Source organism: Pocillopora verrucosa, chromosome 5 (assembly GCF_036669915.1).
Source record: "Pocillopora verrucosa isolate sample1 chromosome 5, ASM3666991v2, whole genome shotgun sequence".
NCBI lineage: Eukaryota > Metazoa > Cnidaria > Anthozoa > Scleractinia > Pocilloporidae > Pocillopora > Pocillopora verrucosa.
The window spans coordinates 11,803,862-11,819,833 of NC_089316.1; the positions used below are offsets into that span (position 1 = coordinate 11,803,862).

The 15,972-nt window shown below is 38.3% G+C and overlaps 1 protein-coding gene and 1 long non-coding RNA gene across 4 annotated transcripts in view; one reads left to right on the forward strand and one right to left on the reverse strand.

Moving 5' to 3' along the window:
• The window catches only part of LOC131791051 (p53-induced death domain-containing protein 1-like), a 28,545-nt gene extending 27,225 nt beyond the window's left edge, over positions 1 to 1,320 (forward strand). Inside the window, exon 12 of one of the 3 annotated variants that reach the window (XR_010717615.1) lies at positions 55 to 195. Coding sequence is in view for 2 of the 3 variants with exons in the window: in XM_066167570.1 (XP_066023667.1) it covers positions 55 to 359 (305 nt within the window). In the remaining variant the exon portion in view is untranslated. Of the gene's footprint in view, positions 1 to 54 lie in introns of all 3 variants that reach the window. The other 2 variants (XM_066167570.1, XM_066167571.1) reach the window with 2 other exon arrangements.
• Positions 1,321 to 7,075: 5,755 nt separating this feature from the next.
• On the reverse strand, positions 7,076 to 14,169 carry LOC131798092 (uncharacterized). The gene is made up of 6 exons (XR_009341262.2): positions 13,210 to 14,169; positions 10,701 to 10,724; positions 9,530 to 9,888; positions 8,911 to 9,177; positions 8,587 to 8,638; positions 7,076 to 7,964 (listed from the first exon to the last, which is right to left on the reverse strand). It is a non-coding gene; the product is annotated as an uncharacterized lncRNA (long non-coding RNA).
• Between the last annotated feature and the right edge of the window lie 1,803 nt (positions 14,170 to 15,972).

Here is a 15,972-nt window from a genome sequence, read left to right on the forward strand (position 1 = left end):
TCCCTGAAGCACCCCTTTTCTAATTTTTTCTTCTCCTTCCATTATTATCCTCAGATTTGGTTAAGGCTTATGGACCATCAGCTGACGAGTTAGACAATCTGTCTGTAAAACTTGGAAAAAAATGGGAGGAATTAGGAAGACGCTTAGGATTCGACGTAGCTGCAATAGATAACTTTAACGAAGGCAACGAGGGGCTGGCAAAGAAAGCTTTTAAGATGTTAATGGCTTGGAAACAAAAGGAAGGCTCAGATGCTACATATAAAGTTTTGTACGATGCCTTGTGTAACGAAATAGTGCAATGCAAACTTCTTGCAGAAGAGTTTTGTTGTGATGAGATTGTAGGAAATGCCTCTGCCTAGTCTTATATTATAAAGACTGGGTCGCTTCTCTATTACGTCGTGCGTCTTTGTAAGTACTCCATGGTCAAAGAGCGTCTGTATCGAGCATTCGCCCTTAGTAAGCACATCATTCATTTTCCTCGTGCTTGAAAATAGGGAAAAATATGTAATTGCGCGTGTTTGTTAATTTTGGTTTAGACTTAATGAAACGACGGTAAACGACTTCGAATTAAGAACTAGATATCACCAGTCCATTGAAGGGTTTACACGCGGGATCAGCAGTCAGTGAAACAATGCAATAGAATCGTATTAGCATCTCTTATACCTTCTCTTGATGTCGCCATTTATGACTGTTTACTTCAACGATTTTTCTCTAACGTGTCAAACTACTCTGATAAGCATAGAAAATTTAAAAGAAAAGTCACTCCGACTGGGGCTCGTGTCGCCCCATGTAAGGTAATCCCAGACAGTATTAGATTCTGGATTCCACGTTGTGGATTCCGGATTCCAGGTGCTGGATTCCGGATTCCAGGTGCTGGATTCCGGATTCTACCGCTGCAAATTCCGGATTCCAAAACACAAAAGATTCCAGATTTTAGTTTCTGGTTTGCCCCTAATTTTCACATTTCGTTTTCCAGGAATGACTTCAATGGCGGATTTCGCTATTGAAGGACATGTTTGTGAATGCATGTTTGTCTATTCATATTTCTATAACAACATTTGATAATTATGAGGCTTGAAATTATGACATTTGAAATGTATAACAGCAAATTAAGGGATAAATTTTTGTTGTAGGAATACCTGTTGAGACTGTCCGTCTCTTAAGTCCAATGTCCATTCATTCCACATCTTTTAGCAACTCTGAAGAGGCCAGGCCGCATTTCTTTCATACAGGTTCCTCGAGGTTCTTCAAGTGATTTAAAAGCAACAAAGAACTAATAGTTCAAATCATTGCTTATCATTTTTAATTTGTAAATAACTGTTGGACTAAAAAGTTTTTCTGGTACAGCATAACATTGTTCCGACTTGGAAAAGATGGCCAATTTTTTTAAATATAAAATTGACTTAGAACTGCCAAGAAAACAGCTCGAAAATATTTCCCTATCATCTCAAATTACTTTTTAAACTTTCCTTTTAAACAAAAACCATAGTATTGAGGCAAAAATTTAAACTGGAATAAAATTTTAATAACCCCCCCCTAGTAAATCGCGGACAGAAAAGCTTGTTTTCCTAGATGTAATTGGCGATGATGTTCGACGAGATTGCGCATTAAACGGTGTTAAACCAATTCAACTATACTTACACCTTTGAAAAATCGCGAAAGATCTTCATTTACACGGTAGTTTTTGAAGAATAACAGATTCTATTTTCTATACTTCCTTTTCTCTTTGGAAGGTTAGCCAAGTCATATCGCATTACGTCGGCTATGAATCCATCAGAGCAATGATTCTTTAAAGTTTCAGATGGCCCGCCGCTATTTTCTTTTCTAGACCTTAAAATCGGGTAATATCTTATCGCACCGAGATATAATGCCTTATGAAATCTTAAATTTGTTATTCTAAATGCCAAATATCAAAGAAAGCGGTTTACGTTTAAATGCCGAGCATTCGACCTATAAATAGACCTCTCCTGGCTCCCATAAATATCCATATATAACTTTGTTCAAAGTTTATCATAATTGGAAACGTGTGGTCCGTCGCTCTGATAAGCTCACTCCTGCTAATCTTGGAAGCGACACTTCCCTTTCACTCTCCCCAGCTGCTCTCTCATCCCCTGGAGTAGTTTGATCCTCATCATCTCCAACATCTTCGTCATCGAGGTCACCATTTGCAAGCCTGCAGAACCTATTGTTCCCCTCAAACGTTAGAGTGATGCTTGAACCCTCGACAGTGAATCCCAAAACTCGAGTTCGAATGCAGTTGAGTGGGTTCCGATCACAGACATCGCCGTTCAGCCAATGAAATTGCACTTTCTTTCGTAATAACTTTCCTTCATCTACTTCTAATTGAACGTCTTGAAAGAGAGTAGCCAGCCAGAATGGCGAAATCTCACAGCAACGACATCCTAATTGTGGTAAACAGTTTGCACCCGCACAGTTCCACCCTGCAGTACGACATTAGCATCTTCTATTTGGCAGGCTGTTTCGCGCAAAATAAGCGATTTCTATGACCAGTGCCAGGTAGCATAATAAAATATTTAACGAGCAGAGTTTATTCAAACCCATAGTGTAACCGATCTCAAGACGACAAAAGGCCTAAATCACTGTTAACGAGCGAGTCATGCTATGCGTTCGCTGCGTTCCAGCATCTAACGAGGCATAAACACTGTTGTTCAATGAGATGCAAACAATTGGCCAGGTATTCTCAAGTTGAAAAAGTGTGTGTTTAAGTGTGAATCACGATTCGGGCGAAATTTTGCGCAAAGTAAGCGATTTTCATGACCAGTGCCAGGTAGCACAATAAAATATTTAACAAGCAGAGTTTATTCAAGCCTCTAGCGTAACTGATCTCAAAACGACAAAAGGCCTAAAGCACTACTAACAAGTGAGTCATGCTGTGCGTTTGTTGCGTTTCATCATTTAACGAGGCATAATACATTGTTGTTCCATGAGATGTAAACAATTGGCCGGGTATTCTCAAGTTTAGCAAAGCGTTTTTTCGAGTCTTTCAAATTCTTTTAAACTTCCGAATTTTTACTACATTGACGATTTACGCTCTAACCTAGAAAAAATTATTACTGACCATAGTTTGTAACTAAGAACTCCGTCGTTCCTGTTTGTTCGGTGCAACCCCGAAAAAAAATTCAAAAGTGTTTCATAATACACAAAAATCCACAAACCTCGATGATCTTGAACTCGTGTATTTTTCTTTTTTGTCTTTCTTTCTTCGGTTTCTTGAGCTCCTGAAGATGCATTTTCAGTAACTTTTTGTAAGTTTCGCTGGAGGTTAAGTTAGTTTAAAATGGAACAGAAAATCAATTCAATCATTACAATGTTACACTTACCTTTCCCTCTCCGCCTTTTGCTTTTTCTTGTGCTTCCCCATAGATTATGATTGAAGTATCGAGATTTAGAGAAAGAGCAAATCGAGTAAACAAATGATACATCAATATTGAAAAAGACACCGCAAATTTTCTGTAATACTGCGTCTTGTGTCCCTCCACGTGCTCTGAGTGACTGGTGCAGTTTTAACAGTTCCTGGCTTTCGTCTGGCTTCTAATTACAACTATGCCTCCACGGCCATCAGGAGAATATTACTTTTTGATGCTCTCATTATGATTTATGGAAAATGAATATTTATTTTTGATTTTGGCAAGTCGCGAGTCAGAAGTGCCAGAAAGTTCGAAAGAGTCGAAAAGGAAAAGAGTATTAAGTATTAAGGTCGATACCTCGACCGTAGGTGCCAGATAAAAGTAGCGCAGTTTCCGGTGCCAAAGCTTGCCGTGCGCCCAATTTGCTTAAAAAAACCGGCGGGGAAAGCGGGCGAAAGCAAAGCATCCAAGTTGTCAACAGTTAGATTATTTTCACAGAAATTTACAAATTCCTCGATTAAAAGCAAAACTAAAGCGTATCTTTTACAAGGTAAGTTAATCTCACAGGACGTCCTAGCGGCCATATCATTATTTAGAGGTGTTCCAAAACAATCAAATAGCGGCCATAGTGATGTTCCAAGCAAATCCTGTGGGATTTGAAAGCTCACTTTGAGCAACGATTGATCACGTGAGTGAACTGACTCTACAGTGGTTGCATGGATGCGGGTGAAAGCCGCTAATACGATTTGAAATGGATTTTCAGCAAGTGGATTCTGGATTCCCTTTTTAGCGGGATCCTGGATTCCAAAAGCTGGATTCTGGATTCCAGAGCCCAGTATTCCGGATTCCACAAACAAAAATTTCCTGGATTCCGGAATGCGGATTACCTTAAATGGGCGAAATTAGAAAAACTTGTATGTTCACAGATTCAACAAATCAGTCGTAAGTTAAGATAGAATAAACCACAATAAGTTTAGGGCAAATAGAAGTATATCATAACTTTCGGCTGAACCGTCACTTGATGAATAAAACGATGTTAAAGGGTATGTCAGATTTCAAGTAGAAGCTATAAGGCTCATCCGACCGGAGCTTTCCATGGTCTCAGTGCCACTAACCCAGTAAAGCACAGGGCAAGGTTACCCCCCCCCCCCTTCTTCCCTTCTTCTTTGGAAAATTTCTTAAGGTCCTTCTGACAGTTTCCTGCGTCCATCCCTACCCTAGATGGAGAAAGTGCTCAAAGAGTAAATATAGAACTTCCCGACGAGGCTTGAATTGTGGCCTCATGCTCCAAAGAAGGGACTTGTTGTTGTAGCGATTGTGCGGCATTTCTTAGGTGACAAATGAAGCAATCGCAACTTTACTTGCTTATTGTTACTTCCTGGTTACTTGGTACGATCGCATGGCTCATTTTCCTTACTTTCCTACCTTACTGTTCAGCAGTACTCGGGATTTCGATCCTGGGACCAAGCTGTCAAAATAGCCCACGTGTAGCCGTACCCTCCCCCACAAGGTGAAACGGAGGCGAGGCCGGAACGTCTACGCAAACCTGACACTAATCGTGTTCTGTGACGTCACTCTAATTTATGCAAACTAAAGTGGCACGTGTTGGCGTGAAGGTTATCGATATAAACAACAACTTTGAAGTGAATTCATTCCTATTTTTCGGGTAAATTTGCAATTCAGCGTCCGAGCTCAAATATATACTTTGCTTTAAGGATAAAGGAAAAGATTATGAGCGATTTTTGGTGTAGAGTAAGAAAAGGACGATGTTCGACTAGCATCGCGCTTACGAAATTGCAACGTCCACGCGCCGGTTTCTGCTTACATTAAATTTTGTAAACAGTGCCGCAGTCGTCGAAAAAAGTAGGATCATTGGCCGCAGAATCTCAAGGTTTTCACAGATTTCTTTGAGTGATAGTTACGCTGCAAGCGTGAAGAAAGAGCGACTCTTTTCTCAGTCGAAGGAATCGCTGCAAGGAACAACTAGCTTTAATTTAATAGTTTCGCAGCACCGCCCGCAAAGAGTCCGAAAGTTGAAGGCGGACAATCCTCTTGGCCCAAGTACATTAAGATAGTGAAGCTGGTCTTCTGTGAGAGCTTTAATTGGCGGCACAAAAATTATAGTGACCGGTTTCTTCTAGAGGAGAGAGGCGATCGATCGCTGGCGCTGCTTGGTGTATCAAAGATTTTACGTAGCCAGTTGGTAACGAAACGGAGATATCGTTACCTTCGAAAAACACACCAATGGCCGGTCAGTACAAAATGCAGACTGCAAACCGGGTACAAAATGCAGAATAGGTACAAAATGCAGACTGCAGACTGTGTACAAAATGCAGACTGAGGATTTAAACTGTTTTTTTTTTTTTTTTTTTATCCGAAAAGTGATAACATGTCATATTATGGCAGGAAGGTTATTTTTGAATTTGTTTTTATTTCAAGATTTCTGTCTAGAAATCGGCATGTCAGAAAACCGCTCTAGCACTGGATACGCATTACATTTTGAATACATGTATATTTGCTATAACTATAAATATTATCCTAAGCATTTTTGGACCATAAGATAAATTTTATTACATAGATTTAACACTGTTTTGGTCTACCTTGAGGACAACAAAGAATGTGTTACAAGGTGAAAATACTGTTTCATATAGAGGAGTTGGCTAAAAAGGCTCATATTCCACATGACTTTGTTCATGATACTGGAAAAACTTGGGTGTGCAATCTATTTTGTTCACTTCTACCAACAGAATGCCTACTGCTGGGCTACTTTCCTGATGTGCGTTGGGTGACGGAAAAATTTTCATTACTTACTGATGGCTGAGTAACTCTTTTTCTTTACGGGTGGCATCTGGTGCATTGACTGTGATTGGTTTATTTGATACATCACCAGAAGTGGGAACACTCATGGTGATATTATTACTATTGTAGAGTGGTCGAGTGTCTCTATTTTGTACTTAAGCATAGGAAAGCATAGGACTGACTGAGGTCTATCTATAAAAGTGTTCAATATTGTTAATTGTCAGTATCATAAATTACTACGTGCTCTTTGGTGGTTAAAGGAGGAATTATGAAAATGCAAATCATCAGTTTTCAAGATTGAGCTTGATTATGTCAATCCAGTCAGACACCCAATTTTTTTTTTTTGCCTATGCATAAGTTGATGGATTTAACTTCCATGGCATTACCCCTTGCAATTATGCTAAGTTTGTTAGTGGTTACCTCCAGCTGGCTGAATCTTTACCACATTTACCTAATTAGTCATATCCTCGATAAATACAGTCCATTTTGTCAGCCATAAGAAATTTTTAGAGATGGGCAAAATATTTTTAATATACACTCAATGTTTTTGAAAAATATCATAACAGAGATCATATGAAGGCAGGCTACTGTAAGTGATTTCTGTGGTCAAATATAGAATTTCTTTTAAACTCTTACCTCTGAGGAGAATATTAATTAAAGAATACATTAAAGGTTGGAATAGTTGCTTGTTCTTTCATCTCATTCCATAATTGTATGCCAAAATTACAGACATCCTCTCACCTTCATTCTCAAGTTGACCATGTAAGCATCTGGTCTATACATTTCACAGGGGCCACCACTCAGTGTTTACACTTTCACTCCCAAGATCTCATTAGTAATTCTCCCTACTGTCGCCATATAGTTCTTCTGATGTTAGCTTGGGGAATTTGGTATTGGATCAACTAATAATCCCCATTATTCTCATCACTTGTCTGCTTCATATCATATTGATATTGTAAGGAGAACTCTGTCTTGGTCACTCATGGGAGTTAAAAGGATTAAAAATTTCAAAAGATTTGCTTAGAAATCTGTTCCAGCACATTCTAAGGGTTGAAAACCCAAGCATGTGTTGTCTAGTGAAACTCTTTGGGCAAGTAACTTGCAATTGGGAAGAGTATTCCATTTCCTATGAACATAAATGATATGGGCAATGTTACCCTTAGACATGCCTTGCCTTGATGCATATGAAGGTTTTATGTTACAGCCTTAGGGTTGGCTTAAGGTTGGGGTTAGTTCATAACACAGGAGAGAGAGAGAGAGAGAGAGGGGGGGGGGGGTGTGTGTGTGTACACAACCATTTCACCCCTCTCTTTGCAGGCCTGCAAGGGAATCTACTTCTGTTTCAAAAATATTTAGAAAGATTCTAGTTTGTGAAGTCTCTCCATTTGAATCCAAGCAGTATGCTCTCTGATGACTCTTCAAATCGCTTCACAATTCTATTTCACTGTCATGCAGACAAGTAACAAGAACTATGCTGAGTATCAGGTAGGAAATATGGTCATAACAGGACACGGCACTTTGGGAAAAGACAACATATATGTATGGTTGTCATGTTCGATAAAAGCTCTCTGATTATTGAATAGAAAGGCAAAAAAATCAAATAAATAATATAACTTAGTTAAATATCGACAACTTTAATAACCATTGTTCTGAAAAAAATAAGCCAGGCACTGGGCAAATGCAAACAGGTAAAAAATGTCAGGGGTCTGCGTACATATTCTTTACAGTAACAAAGGAATACATTATTGTTCATTTCACATCCTCTCATGCCGGTTAAGGGTGTTTGGTCTTGTTTGGCTGCAGAGAAATAAAAAATTTAAGGCAAAACTAGAATTAATTGTTTGTATCAAATTTGACAATGGGAATTACATTTTTGTCTCAGAAAGTATCATTTACCAGCACTCCACTGAAGTCACTCAAAGGAGCGACTGAAAAGGAATTTCTCCTAACAAAATCACAACATTTTAAGGCAGAAACATGACGAGGGAAAGCCCAATTAACTGTTTGTATCAAATTTGACAACTGAAAATTACATTTAAGTCTCAAAAAGTATAATTTACCAGCACTCCACTGAAGTCACTCCAAGGAGTGACTGAAAAGGAATTTCTCCTAAAAAAAATCACAACATTTTAAGGAAGAAACATGATGAGGGAGAGCATAATAAATTGTTTGTATCAAATTGGACAATTGAAAATTACATTTAAGTCTCAGAAAGTATAATTTACCAGCACTCCACTGAAGTCACTCCAAGGAGTGACTGAAAAGGAATTTCTCCTAAAAAAATCATAACATTTTAAGGCAGAAACATGATGAGGGAGAGCCAAATAATGGGTGTAATCACTTATTAGTGGTTAACAATTTAATCACTTGGTTAACCTATCAATATTCTGTAATAATATCAAAAGAAATGATTTACTACCTAAGCAATGCATTCACTCAGATTCCATGTTACTGAGTCTAGTCTTGCTGAGCTGCAAAGGAACAGAAAAGACAAAATGAGACAGAGGAATGGGAATTTGAGATGAATGGGCTACCCTGACGGCATAAAATTTTACTCTTCTTCAGAGTTATTTGTTCTGCATTATCAGGCTACAACAGATGAAACTAAATACAATGATGATGATGAGAAATATCACTAGCTCAACTTAAACATTTATATTGCTGTGAATATGTACATTGCTTTACTTTGACAACTACTATATGTATAACCAATACATGCAAGTCACATAAAAAAAATTCATACCAGATGCCATCTTCAGCATCTCCTCAACACCATCTCCACACTGTTTCTCCCAACTGTACTTCTCACTGCAATGTTTCCGCAGTAAATCAGCCTCTTTAAGCTGTACTGTCCTAGCCATGTCCCTGACCTTCTTAATTGCCTTGGACCACTCACTGACATCCTCTGACTCCACAATGGATGACAAACCACTAATAACATGTGTCAAGGCTTCACCAAGTACTGATGCACCATGTACATATACTAAGATAGAGAGGCCAGATTACAACCCTGCAAGACCAAACATTCCAAATTCTTGTTAACCCGAGGGTACGATGGCAAGATCTGCCTCACAGAGCCACCTTTTCAACTCTTCTCCATTATTTGAAGGGCTTCAAATGATCATCTGATGTTTAGGAACACCACATTCATGAAATTTCTCAACAAATCCCTTTTGTTTTCCTTTAGCAGCACTAACAAAAATCATCTCAAAGGATCCATCCTTCACCCTAGTGACTGCTTTAGCAACAATTTCAAGTCTCTCTTAGTGAAAATGCCGGGGTGGTCATGTCCTGTGACTAGTATAAGAAACTTTTCCTATCACAAGGGGTATGTATGACATCAACAAATTTACTGAGTATACCTGGAGTAGATTCAAAAACTCTTTTTTTCTGATGAGAGAGGGAAGCAGAAAGTTTGTCAGCCATCTTTGGTCCAAAAGCAACTGGAAGATCAGCCATTTCCATAATAGATTGAACACTGCTTTTCCCTTGGCATACATTTTTCCCCTTTCATTACATGAACCTTCAGGGACCAGGACAGAGACATCCCCATGAGGGAATTTTTCCAGTTGTGCGGACAACTCTGATGTGAGGACAATGATTCCTTTCCCCACAAACTCCACCACCACCTCCAGTCAGTTGCCATGATGGTATCTCTGACTGGAGGAATATCTCCCATTGCATGGCAGCTGATTAATTATTTTGTTGGCACAACTCTTTCCTAAATGATCAGTTTAAAAAAAGGAACAAATTAATATTTTTAAAACTGATAATAGCTAAGGTCACTGATTAGGGATCTCTCTAATTTTTCTACATGTACAAGCATTGTGTCTAACTGCCATGTTTAGAACATTACATTTTATCATTTAAAAGCTATAAATCATGCCATGATGTCACAGATACATGTATATTTTGGTAATATAGTGCATCGAAAGGTACTTGGCTGTTATCAATTTTTTACTACTTCCTGTAAAATGTGTTCTTTCAGATGTCTCAGATTAAAACATGGTTTCTGGCTTGCTACATTTTTGGCATAACTTTCTACATCAAACTTCTTTAAGCCATCAGCACACACTAATTATGGTATGTATATATTTTAATTCTCTGCAATAAATGCTATCATCTTTATCCCTTAAATCATATAGAGGGCCACATATATTTAACAATCATGTACAGTGTAAGCACATTCTAAAATGAATCCATTTCAGCTCGTAACTGTAGAACATACATCTACATGTTAGTTACGTATGGGGCATAAAAGTCCAATTTTTTTTTTTTTTTATACAATCATGTATACCCCAAAAAAGAGTTATCCTACTGCTGGGCTAGGATGCAGAGGTGAAGAGTAGTGGACATTTGCCTACTTGATACTTTCTAATTTATGTTTTGTCTGTTTTAGACTGCATGAAATTATTACATGTTTCCTAGTTTTTCAATAAATTGCTCATTACAGTATTCAGAAACCTTGATATTTTGCCTTAAAAGGGTGGAAATATGCAATGAATGGAAAAATTAAGTAACTAACTAACTTACCTCCTCCATGGCTCTGGACAGTATCTGCTGAAATGCAATCAAACCAAACTTAGTTGTCACTTTGCTGTGCTTTAATCAAAATTTATCTACCTCTTCATCACAGAGAAGTAGGAGGCTATTTTGCTTCTCGCCACAGTGGTAAATAGTATTTTAATCACATGCAAACTAGCCAATCAGCATGTGAGAAAAGCACTTAGTCTACTTATTTGACGTGGAGTGAGTTACATGCACAGTTACGCTGTACCCTTAAACTCAACTATACTTCAGGAAAATATGAGATGCAGCTTCTCTTTTACGGCCCGAAAAATTATGTTTGTAAACATTATTGAAAATCTTTCAAGAATTCTCAAAATCATAAGTCACTGATAACAATACGTTGTGGGATAGTTCGTTCAAGATTCCGAGGTCTTGCTTGAGACCTTCAATAATAATAATAATAATAAAAGATTTATACCGCGCCAGTATCCTACTGTTCAAAGGCGCCTACAAGAAAAAAACTTAAACATTAAAACTTAAGACAGCTAATATTAATTATAAAAGGCTTTTCTAAAGAGTAAAGTTTTTAATCTACGTTTAAAAACAGACACAGACTGAGCATTTCTAATTTCACTTGGCAAAGCATTCCATAATGATGGTGCTGCTACAGAAAAGGATCTTGCGCCATATGTTTTCAAGTTATAGGATGGAGAAACCAGAAGGTGCTTGAATGATGAGCGTAGTTGACGCGATGGGGTGTAAGATGTAAGCAGATCACAAATGTACGACGGTGCCAGGTTGTTAAGTGCCTTGTAGGTTATAAGTAAAATCTTAAAAATAATACGTTGGTTAACGGGAAGCCAATGAAGATTGAAAAGAACAGGCGTAATGTGATCATGCTTTTTTGTAAGTGTGACGAGGCGCGCCGCGGCATTCTGGACGTGTTGTAGCCTTTTTATAGCGTAGGCTGGTAGGCCATACAAAAGGGAATTACAGTAATCCAGCTTCGAAGATACAAACATATGAACCAGCAATTCAGTAGTGGTCGCTGAAAGATATTTCCTGATATAGCTAATATTTCGCAAATGATAAAATGAAGATTTACAAATGTCAGTAATATGATCCTTAAAGCAAAAATGGCTGTCGAACATAGTGCCGATATTCCTCGCCTTTTGCACGGAAGGAATAGTCTCACCAGCAACTGAAATTTCGTGAAGGAGTGGTCTTGGAAGATGTTTAGCGGAAATTACCAATAATTCAGTTTTGTCTTTATTTAATTTAAGACGATTAACCATCATCCAATGACTGATTTCATCCACACAGCTCTCGATGTTAGAAACCGCTAGATCCCTATCACCCACTACGGTTGGTTGGAAAGACAAGTAAAGCTGTGAGTCGTCAGCATAAAAATGATAGCTCAGGTTAAATTTCTTTACGATATCTGAAAGCGGTGAAGTATAAAGCAAATACAAAATGGGTCCCAAGACAGATCCTTGTGGCACTCCACATTTAAGGTCATGTTTCGTCGAAGTACCACCATCAACGGAGACATATTGCGTGCGATTCGATAAATAAGATTGCAACCATAATAGAGGCTTCCCAGCTATCCCAAACCGTACACGTAAACGAGAGAGGAGGATGGTATGATCGACTGTATCGAAGGCAGCGGAAAGGTCTAACAACAGCAAAATTACGATTCGACGATTATCAATGGCAGAAAGAATATCATTGTGAACACGAATAAGTGCAGTTTCAGCACTGTGATATTTCTTGTACGCCGACTGGAATGTCTCATTTAACTCATAATCGTTAATGTAGGAGATAAGTTGATTAGCTACCAATTTTTCAATTGCTTTGCTAATAAATGAAAGATTCGATACCGGACGATAATTGCAGAATTGAGTATGATCCAAAGAAGATTTCTTGAGGAGCGGGCGTAACATTGCAACCTTGAGTTGCGAAGGCATCTGACCAGATTCCAATGAGATATTTATGATTTTGGAAATGAAAGGCAACAGAACACTAAGTGCATTTCTTGTAACATAACCAGGAAGAGGATCAAGAGCACATGACTTAGCAGCCAGATTCATGATACATGTATGAACTTCATCCGCTGTTACCATTTTGAAAATATCAAAAGAATATGGACAGGCGTTGTCAACAACAGCAACTGTATCTCGATGAGGGAAAGCAGCAGTCGTTATATGACCCCGTATTCTATCTATCTTTGTAGTGAAGTACTTAATAAACTTGTTAGCAAGATCAGTGGGCGATTTGCAGGGGGGATAAAGTCCACCGTCGAAAACGGTATCTTATGGAACAGCAAGAATTTCAGCTTTAATACTGCCAGTATCTCACTTCAATTTTGCTACGAAAATAAATCTCAAAATAATACAAAAAGAATATTCCACAATAGAGCAGATGATCATGAAAGATAATGGCGGAAAAGCGATTGCGTGACAATCAGTAAGGTTGACGTATCAGACGAAAAAAAGTTTAAATTCTCCGTCTGCAGTCTGCACTTTGTACTGACCTGAGCTGTTCCGATGATGATATGATACATCCGACGTCGTTTAGGACTGCACTCCTCCTTGCTCATATTTCCAAACTCATCCGATTGATCTATCTTTACATGTGACTCTCAAACACATCCCTTTATCACAGTGATTAGTTGCCCTTCTTCGATCTGTGGTTCAGCTGTCCGTTCAGCCGAAGTTTGCAAATCTTCTACAGTTTGATATTCCAGTCCAAGTAAAATCTAGGTTGCTTCGGTAAGCACTTCCATTCAGAGCCTTTTTCTAGCCTCGATCCTAGGCAAGTTAGGCTCCAAGCTTCCAAAAGTTTCACTGAGCCAAAACTTGTAACCTACTACCGTACCTCTCGCGTAGACGTTAACTGCGCAGACAAATTTCATACGCTCAGACGCAGGGTAGTTAGACGCGTATATACGATTTTTTTGCGCTCACGGTCGAAAAAATGCGCGATTCATGTGCCTTTGTTGTTCGGTGCTATAATTTTCTCTTGTATTTCGTTGTTGTGTAAAAAAAAAAGGACTTATAGGTTTGAAAAAGCGGCGAGTAGACAATGGAAAATTTACATAATGAAAAAAAGCAATCATGTTACACTCACGCATGTTACTCTTCGCGAAATGTTTTGAATAACGAGCAGTAGCAGTAGATTTGCTTGATTTGAGTTGTTGATGAATCGGCTGGGAAGGAAATGTCACTTACCCAAGGCATCGAAACACGAGTTTCATTCAGCGAGTAACGAAACATATACTCACTAATATCCTTCTCAATTTATTCACTGCAATCAGCGCTCCCTAAGATGTTTACGCTGCGGAATGTGAACAATGTGGTGTTTATATCGCAGGTGATGATTTCTTCGAAACTTTCGACCTACCTCGATCATCTTCGGTGAGGATTAGAAAGAAAATGTGCTTTTTAAGAATGAGAATGGTGTTCTGTTTTATTCATTGCAAACGGAGCCCGCTTCAGTGTTTACATACCAGACAGTTTCATTTCGCATCGCTCGTGATGTTTTGCTTGATTGCGGAGCGCATCATATTTTAATAATGATAGGTCAAGTCATGGTAAATCGCAATGTCAAAGACGAAAATTCGTCTAAAAACTGAAAACGCTTCGACATACTACCGTTCATTATCGTATTTTGCAAGCGTCTGTCAGTAATGTCAACATCTTTCAAAACAGACTCTAAAATTTGACATCAACCTAAATATTTCATTTACATAACCAAGCTTAATTTACTGTATAAAATCAAACCAAAATAAAATGTTAACGATAAAAACTTCGAAAACAAACAGAAGTATTTCAATATGTTAATTTACGCGTGCCTGTTCGGCAATCTTTCTATTACCTATCCGTCTATAGCTTTACGGCAATCATCCCTGTTCTTGTTGCGTTAACGTTAACGGAAAAAATCTAAAGATTATCTCTCTTGTCCTTTCCATTTTAAGTGGATCAAGCGGAAGTTTAATTCCAACCCCCCTAACATTTTGTCCATCCAATTCGAGCGGCAAAAAGAAATGGCGTACAAGATGAACCGCAATTTTTTTTTTCCCAATTAACGACAGTTCACACTCTATTAGTCATCCGATGTAACGAAAACGTGAACTAAATAAATACTTTGAGAGAAAAAGTTTCGACTTCGTAAAAACATTTCTTTAATCTGAGTTAAGCACGCGTTTTTTAGGCATGTAAATGTAAAGCTTTTATTTGATTTTGGCACTCACGTTTAATTGTTATAATGCTAATTAGTTAACAGAGGCGGGCCAGTTCATTAACGATAGTTCACACTCTATTGATCAATTGTAACGCAAAAGTGAGCTAAAGAAAAAAATTTCTCTAATATGAGTTACGCATGCTTTTTTAAGCATCTAGATTTAAAGCTTAAATTTTATTTTTGCACGCAGAGTTTCATTAACAACTACCAAGCAGAGGCGGGCCAATTCATTTCCTTCGAGAAAAAATAAATTTCTTCGAATTCACAAGGTAACTGTGCATAATGTTCTGGTTCCTTTCTCTTTTTCTTTTTCTCTCTTGATTTCTCATCCGCGACCGACTGTTTCGCTTCTTGGACGTGCAGTTTTTAGTTTTCTCTATCGTTTTTTGTTCTGTAGAACAGAATGAACTGCACTGGATACGCCACTGATCTAAAAAGCGGCAGTAAATGTTGGTCTCAACAAATATTAAAAAAATTTAATGCGCTAAGACAAACAAACAAGTAAATAAATACAAAAACAAAGAAAAAAATCCCGAGGAAACGAACTGCAAAAAAATACGATTTGTTTTGACATTCCTTGCCGTAACCCAATCCTGCAAGGGGTGCATGTAAGTAGCTCGCCTTCGAAACGATAAACAAAATCAGAGGCACGTAACACAAAATACGTTGTAAACTTCCCGTCAAATTAACGGTTCCTAGTAAAACACCATTTCTGTCATTTTAGTGCCCAGTATAACGTCTCATTTTGCCGAATTTTTGCTTTATCATTCACAGAAACTTTACATGAGATCAAACTCAACTGAACAACTAATAGCCTCAGGACAGGTCTCCCGCTTACAGAGTGGAACGAGCCGCGAAAGATTGGTTCCTAACCCCGACTCTCTCGGCATTCGCTTTGCTGAACGGCAGACCAGTCGTCAAGTTGTGACTGCTGGCGAAATCGCTTTCAGAAATACAGCCGAAGAGCAGCTTTGTTAAGATTAAAATTCGTGTTAATGGAACGGAGGATGCGAAAGACGTATTGATAGCTTATCAAAGGGCGTTTAATTATAAG